The sequence below is a fragment of the Anser anser genome, assembly GCF_964211835.1.
Source record: "Anser anser genome assembly, chromosome: Z".
NCBI classification, from domain to species: domain Eukaryota; kingdom Metazoa; phylum Chordata; class Aves; order Anseriformes; family Anatidae; genus Anser; species Anser anser.
In genome coordinates, this window is record NC_139723.1 from 31,404,044 (window position 1) to 31,422,054 (window position 18,011).

Consider the following 18,011-nt stretch of genomic DNA (forward strand, 5'->3'; position numbering starts at 1 on the left):
CCAAAACTCATACAGTTTACTTCTAGCTTGAATGTGTGTCAGCCATTAAATATTGCCATATTAGCTGTGCACACACTAGTTGAGAAATCCTGCTCCTGAGATCTCCTGCTAATGTAAGTATTTATAGAAATCGATGAAGCTCACCCTTTAATATTCTCCTGGATAGAGTAAAGAATCTGATCTTAATTGTCTCCATCCAGTACAGCCTGTTCCCAAGACGTGCAGTTATTACAGGAGAAATTTCAGTTATTTATTTTTCCTAACAGAAGTTTGTTTAAGTGTTTATTTTCAGAAGAGGGCCTATCCTAGTAATGATCTCACCAATGGAATATGCTTTATGCAACAAGATAACCTTATCCACATTTGGTATTTCTTTCTTTATGCATACACAGATCAGCTCACTAGCCTGAAGTGTTGCATTGGGATCCCATGCTACCTAACAGAATATCTAATCCAGGCTAAGCCTGATAGGTAGGAGTTCAGCATGTGCTAGAGCACTTGGAAGATCAGGGACAAAAAACATGCCAATAAAAAGAAGGTTTGCGTATAAAAGTTGGTACTGCTACAAGAGAACTCATTGATGCCAGGAATGTTCTTGAGGTAACATACTTTTCCACAGAAACGCTTGTCTAATTTCTTTGTTTTGTACAGTCACAAAAAATAAAGATTTTACTGTAATTCACAAGCATGGGAGAGCAAGCTTTCCTGACAAGTTACAAAACCCAAAGGGACCACTTCTAAACCCACTAACTGCAAGTTTAGATATCATAACAACAAATGAGGAAATATACAGGATCAAGTTATCACGGTATCGAGTTGAGGAGAGAGGAAAAAATATTGTTTGCAGTATAAACACAAATGAGTAATTGTTCTAGAGATACTGTCCATTAGCAAAACTATCAATTCACTTGCTCTGTGTGTTCTTATAACTTCTTGATAAAAATCAAATTAAATCTGACTTAACAGACATGAGAACTTGCCTTTGGTTCTCAACACTAAACATACAACTTCACTGCTGTTTATGTCTTTCTCTGATATTCTCTTTGTTTCACGTAAGGACGCCTTCTCAAATCTTTATCACAAAAACAACGTAATAACCGTATTTTAAAACAGAGATGGAAACAAGAAAAAATGCAAATGATAAGTTTTTGAAATGTTTTGTCTGCTGTGCTCTTAAAACATTCTCACTCTAACAAGCTCAGTAATTGGTACAGAGAAAAAAATAGCGGGCAAACTAGAAGTGCAGTGAAAAGTATCAGATACCAGGAACAAATGCAGCAAGACAGAAGTGGACTAAAAAGCAGAGAACCAGATGATGGAAAAAGCCTGACAAGATGGGAGAGGAGGAGAATTCTTAGCTTGAAAGGACAGAATCTTCTGCCTATGGCACTCACAGGTAGTTGAAGAGATGTAGTACTCAAGGCAGAAGCAGCAGCAGCAGATTTGAAGGTAACTCAAGTGGTATGACAAACATGAGCAGTAGTCAAAATGCCAAAAAGATGCAAGAGACATATTCAGAAGGGAATTTAAGATGCAGGAGTGCCATAAAAATCACTTGAAGAATGACTCTATGTAGATCACAATGCTGGGAACAAGGAAAGGCACGCACATTTTCAATGCAGTACAGGAACCGCTAAGTATGTAGTTAAAGCAATAAATAGGGAAAATCCATAATATCCACGTTTAAGATGATACAAATGTGCAATACCAACCCATTTTTCACTGCAAGTAGGAGTAAAAGGACACATTTCCCAAATCTCCATTTTTTCAAATTGCTTCCTACCTCCTTGAAAAATGAGCAATGCAATGAATACGACACTGCGGTAAGAAAGGCTAGGAACTTACATGTAAATGTGTCCTGAAGTGAGGTGGAAGAAAAAAGATGCATTAATGATCTAACTGTAAAAGCACCTTATCAGTATGTTTTCTCCATGTGGATGATGACTTGTGGCACACACACACAGAAAGAGCTACCAACTGCTTAACAGCGCTTGGAGCTGAGCAGAAACAAATGAGATGGGGAACGGCTCCCTCCCCAGTGCAAAATGCCACAGGCACATACCTTGCAGGACTGGCAATGCAAGGCCGGCGTTATGGAAAGATGCAAGGTGAAGGCAAATAACTGTCATTCTTTCCAGATTTAAATTGTATGTCTTAAGGTCTGGGAGTCTGACTAATTAGAGGAAGATCCTCTGACAAGAAGCAGTAACTCACTAAACAGGAAATACAGAGTTGCATTTTCAGGCATATTGGTTGGATCAGTTGAGCTCAAAAGTCACAAGTCTTAGCAACACAGAGCCTCAGCTACAAGCAGCTCAGCTGCTGATTCTCTCAGGAAGGTAGAAAAGCCTGCTTATACATACTGATGCTTACTGTTGACTGCATCAAGTGACCCATTTGCATAATCTACAAGAAGATAGTTTGAACTTTCGAAGCCTTGCCCAATACCACAAACAAATGCAGTAGTTTCCCAGGTGACTTCTTCCTGCACAAACAATATTGCACAAACACCTTGCACAAAAGACATGAAATCTAAGTGAAGTCAGAAGAGAAAGGGAAGTCAATGGAGCGGCTAGATTAAATGACAGAACAAAGCATTTACTGAAGAAAGCAGAATGGAGGTGCTGCACAGACACATTGTGAGAGAAAAACAAGGGAAGTAAACATGCCTTCTGTTACAGTGAGGGCCCTTGCTTTCCCTTCTGGAGAAATCTATTATCAACCACAACTGGCATTAGCAGACATACTAAATGACAGCAGACCAGTAATTCCTTTCAAACTTTCAAAGAGGAATTAAAGATTCCTGAATAGGGGAAATTTCCAAAATGAAGCAAAAAGTCAAGCAAATAAGTAAATGTTAAAGGAGAACACAGAACTTAAAGACAGATAAACTAAAATAGTAGCACCCAGCAACCCCCCAAAATACCATCCTTGATCTTGAATTATCCCCAACCATTTTCCTTAGATACCTAACCACATATGACAGTGAAGCAGAGTTAATCATCGTTTTTCCCCCATTTCATCTGCCAGTCATTACCAGTCAAGAGGGCAACTAAGCCCTCTCATTGATGCCATAGGTATACCAGATAATTCTAACAGAGATGAAAACTATCGCGTTATAGAGATGATCATTCTGGGAGTTACTGAAAAACACTTTAAAGACAATGCAGTCATTGGTCATAGCCAGCATTTGTTCATGAGAGTCCTGCTTAACAAACTTAATTTCCTTTTACCGTGAAGTTACCCATCTAGTTGACCAGAGGAAGACAGTAGATGTGACTTGGGGGGGATTTTAGCAAGGCCTTCTATGCTGTCTCACACAGTATCCTTCTGGACAGAATGTCCAGCATACAACTAGATAAATACATGATATGATAGATAAACAATTGGCTGACTGGTTAGGCTTAAAGAATTAAAGTAAATAGGGTTTACATCTGGATGGAGGCCAGTTACTAGTGGGGTCCTCAGGACTCCATTTTGGGGATGGTTCTCTTCAATGTTTTCCTTAATGACTTGGATGCAGAACTTGAAGGTAAGTAAGTTTAAGTAAGTTCAAAGGTGAAAATAAACCAGGAGGAGCAGTTGACTCCCTCCAGGGTTGAGAGGCCTAACTGAGAGATCTTCACAAATTAGAAAGCTGGGCAGTCACCAACAATATGAAATTTAACAAGAGCAAGTGCTGGATGCTGCACCTGGGACAAGGGAAACCCTGGATATAGGCACAGAATAGGGATAAGAGGCTGAAGAGCAGCCCCACAGAAAGGAACCTGGGGGTTTTGGTCAACAGCAAGTTGAATGTTAGTCAGCAGTGTGTCCTGGCAGTCAAAAGGGCCAGCCATATCCTGGGGGGCATCAGGCCCGGCATTGCTGGCTGGTCAAAAGAAGTGATACTTCCTGCTTTGCGCGTGTGCAGCCTTACGTCAAACACTGTGCAGTTTTGGGTGCCACAATATAAAGAGAACATAAACCTATTAGAGGGCGTCCAAAGGAGAGCTACAAAGATGATGAAAGGTCTAGAGGACGGGATGCATGAGGAGTGGCTGAGGTGACTGGGTTTGTTCAGCCCAGAGCAGAGCAGGCTGAGGGGAGGCCTCATGGCAGCCTGCAGCTCCCTCACAAGGGGAGCGGAGGGGCAGGCGCTGAGCTCTGCTCTCTGGGGACAGTGACAGGACCTGAGGCACGGCATGGAGCTGGGACAGGGAAGGGTCAGGCTGGGTGTTACGGAAAGGTTCTGCACCCAGAGGGTGGTCGGGCACTGGGACAGGCTCCCCAGGGCAGTGATCACTTCACCAACTCTGCTGGAGCACAAGCAGCATTTGGACAGTGCTCTCAGACACATGGGCTTATTTTTAGGTAGTCCTGTGTGCAGCCAGGAGTTGGACACGACGATCCTTGTGGGTCCCTTCCAACTTTGGATACTGTGGTGCAGTAGAAGAGTTGCAAACACAAACATTCTTGGTCAGTACTCATGATCTGTGGAAGGTATGCTTAAGAACAGAATAAATTTCAAGCAACTATTTGCAATTTGCTCAGCAATATCTAAACACAAGCAGCAATGACAAACAATAGTTTGTATATAAAAAATGATAGAAGCTGTTTTATGAAAATTACTTTAACCACTTGTCCAACTTCTGGCAGAGGAAAGCAAGTAACCGCCCTTTCTTGTTTACAAAAACAGAAAAAAAAAGGAGAGTTGTCAAGCAGTTTGTATAGTGATTCTTTCAGTGAAGAGAGCAGCCGATAATGTCCTCTTAGACCTGGATATAAACCAAGGTGCTGGAATCCTATTGAAGTAATTGTTGAGAATCACCACAAATCCATTAACATTCATTTTGTATGAGGAAGACACTGTTTCACATAGGTACAATTATCAGTTTGCTTTTCAAAAAATGGGGCAGCTACACCAGCATCTGAGCCTTTGACAGCCTCCTGAAATCCATGTATACTGGCACAGTATACATATATGTTTCACCAACACTGAGGGCATAATTTTTTTCACTATTAGTTAGATTAATATCAATATTCATGAGTTTCTATTGGGTGATAAAAGGTGGTTATGCTTTTGATGAGAGAGGACCTAGTTCAGATACAGACTAGGAAGTAAGTTAGTCTTGATGGTCTGTCTAAATGAATTAGGTTTCTATTAAGGTTTCTCCAAACACTTAATGGCATCAAGCATCACCATAAAATTCAGATATGCTTGTAGAAGATTTTAACTGAAAGGATCTACCTGAAGGAATTTCAGATCCTTATTTGAATTCTGGGGTTCAGACTGTTTACACCCTACTTTTGAGCCTCATTCGTGCTCAAAAGTCCATCCTTCTATACCAGACATAACAGAGACTGCTCCTAGTTACTAATGATACAGAAACTGTTGATAAAGACATTCCAGTCTTCTGCAAATGTGCAATATCAGCAAACACAGAAACCTCCAAAGAAAACCTTAAGTGCTTTTGTGATTGTTGTAGCCAACAACAAAATCCTACAAGATTACAACTCATTTACCCTGAGCAGGAATCCCTCCTATAGCCATTCAACTGTCACTACAGTAACATCCCTATATTATATAGTGTGTTAATCAGTCGTTCCCCTCCCCCAGAGTTACTTAGCTCAAGTCCTTGAGGAACAGACATTTGTTTTATAAGAAAGTCAGAGTGTACAGTTTATCTTCTCAAGGCCCAAACTAGATGATCCCATGATTCTAATTTACCCCCCGAACATTAATGCAGCAAACACAATGCAGAGAACTTACAGAGATTACCTAGGAGATAGCTCTACTAAAATTCCTGTATAAAAGTAAGTACCTTTGGCATATTTGACAGAGCAGTAAGTTTCTCATCTCTCTTGATCTTGATTAAAAAAGTAGCTTTCAATGCTGGTTCATCAAAGCATGGAAAAGCAGACCTTGCTGCCAGAGGTTCAAACTGAGTTGCTGCAAACCACCTAATGAAGAGAGTAGAGAAGGGCAAATTAAGAGTTATGAAAAGGATAAATGACAGTTTATGTTTGATTGTACACAGTCATCTTTCCCCGCAAACCTTGTAACTGCTTGCTATGGAAGAAGCTTTCCAAATGGCAGATAATATGGTCGGTCCATTTAGAATAAATGTTTCATTAGGATTATAAAGAAGTATTTTTGAAACCAACCAAACTTATCTATTGGAGAACTAATCTCCTTGGCTGTTTCTTGTTTTCTTATCCTATACCTGAATTAATGCAATTAAAGAACAGTCACCAGACCAGTGATCTTTCCAGAAAGAGGGAACAAAGCTTAAAGGAGACAAATTTAATCAGTGGACATGCCAACCATATAAAACGTTTGAAACCTCAGCAGCAGACATAACAACAGGGAAGCTTTTCCATCTAAATGTTGTGCCTTCAGCTGAGGATGCTCTTGCAGTTCAGCTGTCTTCCTGCTTGCTTTGCTAGCTAGCGGATGTAAATTCATGCACTGTCTTGCCTCTAACACAACAACTAGTCATATCACAAGAGAACCTCTCAAACATCTGTGGACCTCCTCAAGTGTTTTGATATTAACTAGCTCCAGAAATTACAGCTTTTTCTAGAGAGTATCTCTGACTTGTGTTCTGCTCCCCCAGGACAACCCTGGAACCTAAACATGAAGTTCGCCAATTTGTCTTCCATTTACCAAAGAAACAGTTTCTATTTTAAACCTACTGCCAAGCTCCCCAGGAGCTTTTGGGGGTTGTCTTTTATTTTACTCTGACTCCAACATTTTGGACCTACAGCTTTTCTGAGGAGGCATGTCACTGTCAATTCATAAGATTTATTCTCCTGGTCTGCTTTCAACTTTAGTCCTCTCTTTCCCATCAACCACAATCCTGAAGTTCGCAACGATCCATTTTGCATAAAAATATAAATAGGATACAATCTGTTTAATATTTTTTTAAAAAATCATGTTGTCAAAATAGCCTGTATTCCTAAAAACACTGACTGTAAGCATACAAAGACAACAAACACCCTGGGAAACAGAGGCATGTAGGGCAATGGAAATGATGATAATCGGTAAAATTTACTGGAAACTATTCATTGAAAAATATGTAAGTTAAAGCATCCTGTCTTTGAACAGAAGCAGGTAGCACTAGACTAAAGGTGGACAAAATCCTCCAAACTTACTAAGATTCTCTTTTTCCTCTCCACATACAAGCTCTTTCTACTACTGCAACTGCAAGATGACAAAGCTTCAACTACATCAGACTACAAAAAAGTATGAAATCTCAAGAAGTAGCTATTTACAACACTTGATGTTATTTTTGCCTTCTGCAATCTTACTGCAAGACTCTACTCTTATCACCATGAAATATGGAGTGAAATGAAACTGTATGTCTTTCAGGGCTTGTGATAAGCTACTTATATCTACTTCATTTCATCTTGTAATTACGTTCTTCTGATGCAATGTACAGCCTTTGTGATTTTTTTTTATTACTTAAAGAATTCCAACACAGACTTTTGGCATTTTTGTTATATTGTCAGAAGATTGAGCCATAGCAGCAGCTTCCCAGGAAGCAGCAGGTTCTCACTAATCATCACACATACAATATCATGTATTAGTATATGAAAGGGCTCCTCCTGAGCGTAAGAGACTTATTGACAGTGTGCCACCTTAGATATCTGAACCTCTGTACCTCAGTAAAGCATCTTCATCAGACCTGGGCAAATTGAAACAGATCAGAAATGCTTTAAACCAAAATTCTGTCTTCAAAATCTTGATCTCTTACAGAAACTCCCCCAGACAACCTCACATAAGGACCAGCAGAAACGCATGGGAGTGAAGGGGAGAAAGTTTCTGCATTACTCCACAGCTGCTGATCACTTCAAGAACCCAATTATACTCCACCAGTTCTTGCATATATTTGAAGACAGCTGCTGCAGACAACCTGTTTTCTTGTACATTTCAGCAGTATGTTACAGATCCACTAGGACCTAGCTATGGGGAGTTTTAACAGCAAATGGTAAGTAAACTTCTGAAAAATAAATCAGTTTTAGTTTAAATATCTTGTCAGTGCCTAGAGAGGCCTGCTGAATCTGAAATGAAATATACTATTTTTTATTTACAGAATAATAAGAAATATATCTTTCACATGTTGTGCAGCTTCCTAACAGTCTATGAAATCATCTTTACACTGAGCAGTTTTTATTTTAAAAGATGGCTACCCTTGAGGGACTTGAATAATTCAAACATGAGCAGTGTAGTTATTGTATCTCACTGGAAAAAGAAAAAATTATAACCAGTTTGCCACATGTTTTTTTAGTGAGACTCCTTGAAGTATAAAAACAGAGCAATAACTCTAAGAGTCTTGTTTTAAGTCAGTGAAAATAAGTAAAATATCAGTGTGATCCCTTCTCCAGAGGACAACTTCAGTGGTATTAATTATAAAGTTTGCCTTCTCCTTTCAGGAAACAAAATCTACTCATAAGTATTTGGGGCATTTCCATACAAATTCTCTGCTGTTAAAAGAATTTGTAACGCTGATGACATTTTTTTTCTCTTTTCCATGCTTTTCCCTTTATGTACCATTTCACTTTTTTTTTTTGTTTAGGTCTCAGCATTTCTTAGAACAAGCTGGTAAGTGTTTATTCCATTTAACAGCCATTTTGTAGGCCCTTCACATCTACTTTCCTGTCAGCAAGTGAACTTACCCATAGTGCTCTTTTCATCTTTCTTTTGCACCACTGTTTCTAGAAAATCTGCATGGACTATTATATGTTAACGAAGGCACGAAAAATCTTAAGTACACAATCATGCTAAGGACCATTTGAAGTAGCTGGTGGTGGGTAGCTATTTTCGTTAATCTTCTTTGTAAAAAGCCCTCATTCTCCACATTGGTGGTACTATCAACTAGCTAAGGACATTTCTCACTAAAGAAACTAACAATTAAACAACAACAACACAAAAAAGCCATGCTATAACTACCTATAAGCAGCATACAGCATTACATTAAACTGAGGAAGAAGCTGCCCTGACTTAATGAACTCATCCATGAAGGACAGTTCCCAGGCATTGCTGATTTTAATCGCTGATAACTTCCATCTCCCTAGGAGCTTTGCTTAAAGTGTCAGCAACATAAGAATAAAGTGTTTTTTTTTTTTAATCTCTAGATTTAAAACATCAGGAGGTTAAAGATTCACTTTGTCCATTAGGAACCAGTTGTACAAAACATTCAATAGAAAAAGCTACCCTTGTTATTTCTACTAAAGCATAATCTAGAAATGACAGAAGAGAGAAGCAATATTTGCGTGCATACCTTTGTTTAGAATTCTCATCCTTGTAAGAAATTTTGTAGAAGCCATAGTAGGTGTCTGATAAATTAGACGAATATTCTATGTTGACAGTATAATTCTGTCCTACAAGGAGAGCCTCAGGAGCCATGACTGCAATTTGGTCATGCAATGGATATTCCAGCAGTTCAACTGGCTTTGCTTGACTTCCTCCTGTTGAAGTAAGGGATGCCTTGGTGATATTAAGTCCTGAGCTGTGAAGCACAATCTTCCTAGTTACCTGGAGAACATTAACCACTATCTTTACAGATCCTGAAAATTTCAGAGTAGTAAGGTTTGGCTGCAACTCAAGATCATAATGCAGTGGTACAACATCAGAAGGAAGTCTCATTTTTGCCCATGGAAACAGTTTTCCATTGGTTGCCAAAGGGTATATTAGTTCCATTGTACGATTTTTTTTATGGCAGCCTTCTTTGGTAAAGGTACATTTGGGAAGAAGATAAATCACCATTATTACTGAAATCGCAATCACAAGAACAACAGTGCAAACCACCATGGTCCTTGTAGAGGGCACCGAGCATGATCCGTCTGGACTTTGTCTATAGCCAGCCATGTTATTCCGGAGGCCTGAGCTTCTGTTAATGAAGGACATTCCCAGCAATTTTGCTGATGACTCATAATCCTCTTCATCATCATCCATTTCATGCTCCCCAAGGCCACGCACCAAGAGCCGTGAGCTTCTTGGTTCATATTCAACTTCATCTGGCTCCAGGGGATGTAAACAAGGCTCTTTTGCCAAGTCAACCACATCGGGCTCTTCCTCAAACATACTGTTTTCAATCATATTTCTGGGTAACTGAATTTGATCTGAAAAAAGAGAAGAGCGTATGTTACGTCATAAACAAAAGGCATTACTATAATATCTCAAAGACAGTTTATTAAGGTAAAGAACAGGAAACACCGTTACCACACATACTATCATCAGGAGCTCTTCAATTTTCTTCCTTGGGCTTGTTTTCAATAAACCTTGCCAAGTTTTTCTGCCTTTTGGTTCAGTATCTTGCTCCCTTCTGGGCTTCAAGATGCTTCCGTTGCACATACTCAGTCACATCTTGCACCATAGTTTGGGATCACCACATTTCATTCCCAGTTCACTAATGTCACTGCCTTGGCTACACATCTCCTACCCCAAATAACTCTACTTGTATTCAACTAAATTAGGTACAATGAAATATTTTTTATGTTGCAGGGTAAAGAACAGGCAGCCAATACTGTTCTTAAGGTGCTTCTAAATATGCTAGTTACTAAGTCATTGTTAGAGGAGAATATTTGCCAAGGAGCTGGCAGCTATACAAATAAAATATCCACTTTACATTTTTTAGGCTACTGTTTTTAATAAGCACCCAAAAAAATGATGCATCTCCCAAGGCAATATAAATATTATAGTTAAAATTGATGACTTCATTCTACCAGCATCAGGTACCTTCATTCTTCACGTGCAGATATATTTTGATCAAACTTCCGCACATCTGCAACTGTTTATGTAAAACGTTACCTTTCACTTAACCCACTCAGTGAAAAGTAGAAAAATCACTGTTGAGAAGAACTGTATACAGGTTATTGGACGTGGAGACAGAAGTTGCAACCTTAGAAACTAGGAGTTTTGTTGTTTTTTTTTCCCTCATACTGTATTTCATCCAGAGCACTGTAAACAACACAGAAAGGTTGTTGATAGGTTTTGTTGTTGATAGCTTTTTTCTCTGGACACCACAGAGCTGTCTGGAAAACAAAACAACCCAAATGGAAAAGCTATCTATATGGAAGAGATTTCTCAACCAAAGAGTGCAAGAAATCCCATTACCAACTTTTTAGGCTCTTGCAAATTAGTTAATTAGAATAGTGCCTCTTCACAGCTTCAAAAGGAGTAGGCAAAACTTTTGTCAAACTGCACGGCTTTGGATATGAAGCTAAGCTCTTTCAGACATGGGGGTCTATTGTTAGCCAAACAATAATCATACCACATCTCAATACTGTACATCATTTTCAGAATGAGAAAGAAAGTTTTCTTTCAATCTAGAACCTATTGAAAAGGTTTTAGAAGGCTTTTACTAATTTCTGGCAAGAATGTACTTACTGCCAATCTATATATAGAGGGACATCAGTGCACCTATAATAAAGATTTTTTTTTTATACATATATATATATATATATATAGCTAAGGTCCCCTTCAACATTTGAGGTTAATCATAGAATCACAGAATGGTTTGGGTTGGAAAGTACCTTAAAGATCACCTGGCGCTAACCCCCCTGCCATGGGCAGGGACACCTCCCACCAGACCAGGTTGCTCAAAGCCCCATCCAGTCTGGTCTTGAACACCTCCAGGGATGGGGCATCCACAGCTTCTCTGGGCAGCCTGTGACAGTGCCTCACCCTCATCATGAAAAATTCCTTCCTTATATCCAATTCAAATCTACCCTCTTTCAGTTTAAAGCTATTACCCCTTGTCCTGTCACCACAGACCCTGGTAAAAAGTCACTCTCCATCTTTCTCGTAAGACCCCCCTTCGGGCACTGGAAGGCCGCTATAAGGTCTCACCGGAGCCTTCTCTTCTCCAGGCTGAAAAACCCCAACTCCCTCAACCTGTCTTCACAGGAGAGGTGTTTCAGCCCTCTGATAATTTTTTATCAATCTTGATACTTTTCTGCCAGTTCTTTCAGATCAAACTGACAGGGTATTCAGATAGCTTCAGAAATGGGCTCTAAAGGCTTAAAAAAGTGTGTGTGTGAATGGGGCAAAAATCGTACCCATACAAAACAGTAAGAGGAAGGAAGGTGCACTGGTGAATTGAACAAGCAACATGGAAATGGATGAAAGCAAGGCATTTGCTGGCATTATGATGTACCTGCTCACTCCTTGTCCCAGCATAAATGTACTTTTGTGACCATGAATAGGATCATAAGGGCACAGGACAACTGAGGTTAGAAGTGATTTCAAAAGATCACCTTCTCCAACCTCTAGGTAAAAGCAACCTCTAAAAGGGCTTGAGGACAGAAACTTCTCATTATAGTGCTCTTGTTCAAGCAAGCCTTTAGGGTGTGATTTCAGTTCAGTGGTCCAACATTATTGTTTCGGAGCTGGAGCATGTTTACTCACAAGCTTGACCAGCAGGGCGAGGGAGGTGATTCCCCCCGGCTCTGCTCTGCTCTCATGAGACCCCACCGAGAGTGCTGTGTTCAGCTCTGGGGCCCCCAGCACAAGAAGGACATGGACCTGCTGGAATGAATCAAAAGGAGGGCCAGAAGGATGCTCAGAGGGCTGGAGCACCTCTCCTGTGAGGACAGGCTGAGGGAATTGGGGCTCTTCAGCCTGGAGAAGAGAAGGCTCCATGTAGACCTCATTGAGGCCTTCCAGTACCTAAAGGAGGCCTACAGGAAAGATAGGAAGAAACAAACTCAGCAAGTGTAGTGACAGGAGAAGGGGTAACAGTTTTAAAGAGGATGGGTTTAGATGAGATATTAGGAAGAAATTCTTCACTCTGAGGGTGGCAAGGCACTGGCACAGATTGCCCAGAGAAGCTGTGGATGCCCCATCCCTGGAAGTGTTCAAGGCCAGGCTGGATGGGGTTTTGAACAACCTGGTCTGGTGGGAGGTGTCCGTGCCCGTGGCAGGGGGTTGGAACTGGATGGTCTTTAAGATCCCTTCCAACCCGAACCATTCAGTGATTCTGTATAGAAAATTGGAGACCCCGCAGAGCACAGAGGACAGAAAGCTAAGTTACAAATGAAAACATACAGACAAACTAGTGAAAGAAAAAAAAAGTGGAAAGAAAGTATTGTGCAACGGAAGATCTTTTATAATTCTACACAAGAAGGGCTTTTCTAGCAGTTCCTTGTTGCTCTTCAAATCCACTGGCTAGCTTCAATCCCATTTGAAAGGAGACTGAAGGATAACCAAATTCCTTCAAGTCCCAACCCGACCCCACCCCAGAACTGCTCACAGAAGACATCCAAATTTACATCTGCTATACAGGAAGGGCAGGTATTAAGACTCACATCTTAACCACTTGCAAAGGCAGCAGCCAGTCAGTACACAGCTCCAACCCCAGCCATGGCAAGTGCTGCAGCTGCATGGCCAGCAAAAGAGGTAGAAGACAGGGGAGGCACTGCAGAAGGAAGGAGGAGACAGATAAAGAACATAAATCTGGCAGAAAGTAGGCTTCATCAGCTCCGCTGCTCATAGAACAGTTTGCTTTTTGAAGAAATTATTCTCAAGTTAAGTTTCTTCTAAAGCCAACTACCTTAATTTTCAAACCTGCATGCAAGCACTAGTAATTCATCAGGTCAAAATAATTATATGAAAAATCCGATCAGAAAATAAGAAAAACTAAAATAGAATCTAGTTTCAAGGCAATTCATAGTTTTAACACCTAAGAATAGTTTCTAGGGAAACAACAGTTAAAACCAATTTCCGTGGATTTCTTTGGCAAACACTAGAAGCAACCAAGGCCTCAGTTGTTCTGCCATGCTGCAAAATGTCACAGTAGATTACCAGTTTGATTTCAGGCTATGAGATCAGAACTGCAATGAAGATCAATGGCATCACCAGACTTCTATTCTCCACTTAAAAGCATGCAGACAAAATATCAGAATGTTGACTGTTACTAATGCTGACGTACGTGTTCACAGAAGCATAGAAGTCAGGCTACTTTTTCAAAGAGGAACCATGGCAAATATGTTTAAATCATTTATGCTCAGATAAACTGTAGAGTGTTTGCTTCCTGATGGTTCACAGGGATTAGTGTAGGAAGACAAGAGTGTGAGTCATCCATCATGGGGACTGAACTGTTATGACCTTTCCATTTAAACCCATGAGCTACTACAGTCAGCTAAAAGGCCCACAAGAAGGACTAAAAAGGTACTCTTAAACTGCAACAAGCCATAAGGAGTACGCAGCAGCCCAAAGAACAATATTGCAACCATCACATTTCCCTGCTGTCTTACACACAAACACAAGTATAGTCAAGGGGCAAACATAAATTCAGTGACTCATGCTGATTAATTCAGTTTCTAATTACAATGCAGAAAAAAAAAAAGAATAATTGCAAGACTGGGGAAGTTTAACCTATACAGGAGCAGCATGGTTCCAGTGAACCACTGCCCTATCAGCTGTAGGTACACCAGATGCACTGTGCTCACACTAATTCACAGCTAAGGAAACATGGACCCAAGCTGCTGAAATGCACTACAAAAGTTCTGTCATCCCAGCATGGTGACTTAAAATCTAAACCCTTACTAAACATAATCTCGGTCTTACAGTGAACAAGGAGGTTAAACAAAAGTCATGGGGCTGGGCCTAACATTGCTCCCTAGTTAGCACTAATGAAATGACACTCGACCTGGTTTCTTAAGGCTCCCCTTGCCGCAACTAAAAACTTAAACACACCAAAGTAAAAAGGAGTTTACGTTATTTTTCCAGAAATTCATTATATGTAGTGTTTTTTAATATCTTCCTCAATGTGATCTGTATCACATATAGGAGAAAAAAATAGGAATACTTGTGGTTTAGAAGCAATCCAGAGAGCAGATGCAAGGTTAAAACTTAAATGTGATAGACTAATCCAGAAAAGCAATCCTATTATACTTCAAGATGAAAGAGAACAGACATTTTCTCAAAACAGCTGTTCATGAAAAGGTTTTTTTAGTCCTGGAACACAGGTGCCTGAAAATCTGTTGGGACAGATCTCTACACTGCAATATTCAGAGGACCATAACAAGCCCAGTCTGTTCTTTTTTTTAAAGAGAGAAGAATGCTTACAAATGAAATTCACACGTAGTTACAACACGACAGGCCAATAATAAAATAAGCTTGCTGTATGTACTACATAATGCATAACTTACTATATAAATGTGATCAGTGTAGTCGTATCTAGGTGTTAAAAAGTGGCATGACTTAAGGACACAAAGCATCACGACCTCTCTTTTTCCAGACTGAAGGGTTGGAAATGACCATAAGAGGCAAGAGGCATTTGGATAATGCCATTAATAATATGCTTTAACTTTTGGTTAGCCCTGAAGTGGTCAGGCAGTTGGACTTGATGATCTGTGTAGGTCCCTTGCAAGTATTCTGTTTTGTAAGTGCTGCTTGAATCAAGCAACCTCTGGAAATACGTGTAATTAATCAGAACAAACTACACTGAAGAAGGTCCCTTATCTTGTTTCTCAGACGATGTATAAAAGCTTCAGACAACAACATGTAACAAATCTCATTATGAGTGATGGTGATATATATTATCAGGTCTTGTGTCTGATTTGAAACTGAAAACTCACTCTAATTTTTTACATTAATTTAATTGGTCTATTCCCCAGATTTATTCCCTTTTAAAATGTACGTAGAAAATGCTGTGACATTTGTTTTTTTTTTTCAGCCTTGCATATCCCAGTTAAGAGGTTAAAATATTAAAAAATAAATCCAATCAATCCCGCTGGTACAGTTAGGCAGACCATCATCACTTTTTGAGACTGTAAGTTCATCACAATATCATCTTCAATTAATGTGCAGGTGTCATGCAGTGTTTTTACTAAAAGAAATAAAATAATTACAGTAGCACCTATCATTTTGCAGCAACTGAGCCCCTATCACAGAGATAAGCACAGGAAACTGTCCATTACCCCAGAACAACCAGGAAGCCAAAAAGCAACTGGGCAGCATGTTGTCACAGACGAGCAGACGTAGTAAAACTCATGGCCAGACCAAAAGGTTTTCTCTCTGTAAAGCATGCCTACTAAGCTGGAGTAAAATTTGATTCCCACTGCAGGTAAAACCACTTCTATGCATTTTAAGTAATAGGAGAGAGGTACAGAGTTAGTGTTGTGTAGGAACATGAACTTACTAATCTGCCAGTGTGTCCGAAAAGGGCCCACCAGGGAACACAGAGAAACTATGAACAAATGACTTGTTTTGCTACCTGAGGCTGAAAGTGAGGCACTTTGTATGGAAGGAAGAGAACACCATCCTCAGATAAGCAGACACTAACAAAGCCACGCATGTTCCAGGGAAATGTCCAGTGACTCAGCAAAACTGGATGGATAAATTTATAAATTTGGCATATTATGCATTTAATGGTCAATGTCTTTCCCTTGCCTTGATGTTTTGACAGTGAAAACAGGAGTACCTGCTATTTCAGCTGTGCCAGTACCAAGAAAACTCAAGAAATGTACAACAGGGAACTAGTTAGTCTATTATTGATTAAAACAACATAACCCACACAAACTCAGTCAACCCCCAAGATTCAATGGAAGCAGAGAAGAGCAGAGCTCTCATTCTAACAGCTTGAACATTGCAACTCAAATTATGTACTAAGAGCTAGCTGCACTAAAGTTACAGTCCTCAAACAAGCAACTCACTGATATTATGTCAAATAACTCTGTGCAATGAATGATTTCAGGAAGAGCTAATGATGTTTATCAATGGGGATACATTTATCCAGGTCCACAGTACTTTTTAGATACCTAATTTTTACACCCATCTTTTACACTGCTGAGCTTTTCTTTAACAGCATCAGCTGCTCACCAAACATCAAATCCCACAAACAAACCACATCAGTTTTCTCTCCAGGAAAGATGTGGCATTTCTTAAGACCATACAACAGGACAAAAAGTAACTTCAAGGTATTATTTTCCTTTTAAAGATCTGTTTTATATTTGTTGTTTATTTAATGGTCATGTTTGCTAGAATCAGTGGTGAAACAGTTGCAAGGTATCAGCATAGATAGCAAGCAATGAACCTGCTACCATGGTGGTAAAGTGAGGCTGAGGAAAAGGTGCCAGCCAGAACAAATACTGCTCCACACAGCAAAGGCTCCACCATTCCTTTGGCATTCAGAAAATTCGCTTTACACTCTTCAGCTCAGGCAAACGGCATAAAGGTATATGTATACAGGACAAATATGATGTATATAAATATGTAATAATGTACACAAAGACTGTACAAATGTTATTGTTTCTGAAATGATTTAATCCCTCTCAGTAACTAACATCATGGCACAAGGAAGAGCCAATGAAGAAACTGCGGAAATAACGTATGTGAAGTCACTGCACTCTTTTATATCAAAAGCAGTATTTTCAACATAAACTGAAATATAACTGTTCATATAACTGTTGTCAAGGAAAGAAAAAAAGCTTGAAAATTAGATATCAGAAGAATGTTTGCTGTAAAACCTATATTCATATTTTACTTAGTGAATTAAGTCTCATTTTATCGTATCTGAAAAGCAAGTTTTGGAAGCATTACACTACCAGAAAAACCCACACTATTATAGACAAGATAAAGCCGTACAATTTTCTGAGCTAGTGTCTTTAATATTCTCTGTGCAAACATCTACGTATACCTAGCACTACAAAACTTGTAAGTAAGATTCATTTGTAAATAATGCATATTTGCTGCAGAATCTGTTCTTTAAGTAAAGGATAAACATGTTACAGTACAGTATTCATCTGTACTTATGAGAAGCAAAAACGAAAATATACCTACTTTAGATTTACATAGTGAAATTTTTCACACATCCTATGTGTGAAAGATAAAAAAAGAGGAACTTGCATTACGTAGTTTGAAAACAGGGCGGAGGAAAACAAGGTAGGGGAAAACAGCAGAGATGATACCCAGCAAGCTTTCAAGGATTATATGGACTTGTTGAAATTAAACCAATGTTTAAATTTGATTTCAATTTTAAAACAAATGTACATTTTAAGTGTACAAATCGTTAAGCATGTGA

At 39.4% G+C, this 18,011-nt stretch overlaps 1 protein-coding gene across 4 annotated transcripts in view; it reads right to left on the minus strand.

The window, feature by feature from the left end:
• Positions 1-18,011, minus strand: part of LNPEP (leucyl and cystinyl aminopeptidase) — a 65,527-nt gene that overhangs the window by 28,988 nt on the left and 18,528 nt on the right. For 2 of the 4 annotated variants that reach the window (XM_083817038.1, XM_083817041.1), the window contains exons 2-4: positions 13,294-13,403; positions 9,267-10,107; positions 5,805-5,943 (exon numbers count right to left, since the gene is read on the minus strand). In XM_083817038.1, the coding sequence (XP_083673164.1) occupies positions 5,805-5,943; positions 9,267-10,084 (957 nt within the window). In that variant the 5' untranslated portion in view covers positions 10,085-10,107; positions 13,294-13,403. The remainder of the gene's footprint in view (positions 1-5,804; positions 5,944-9,266; positions 10,108-13,293; positions 13,404-18,011) is intronic. The other 2 variants (XM_083817039.1, XM_083817040.1) reach the window with 1 other exon arrangement.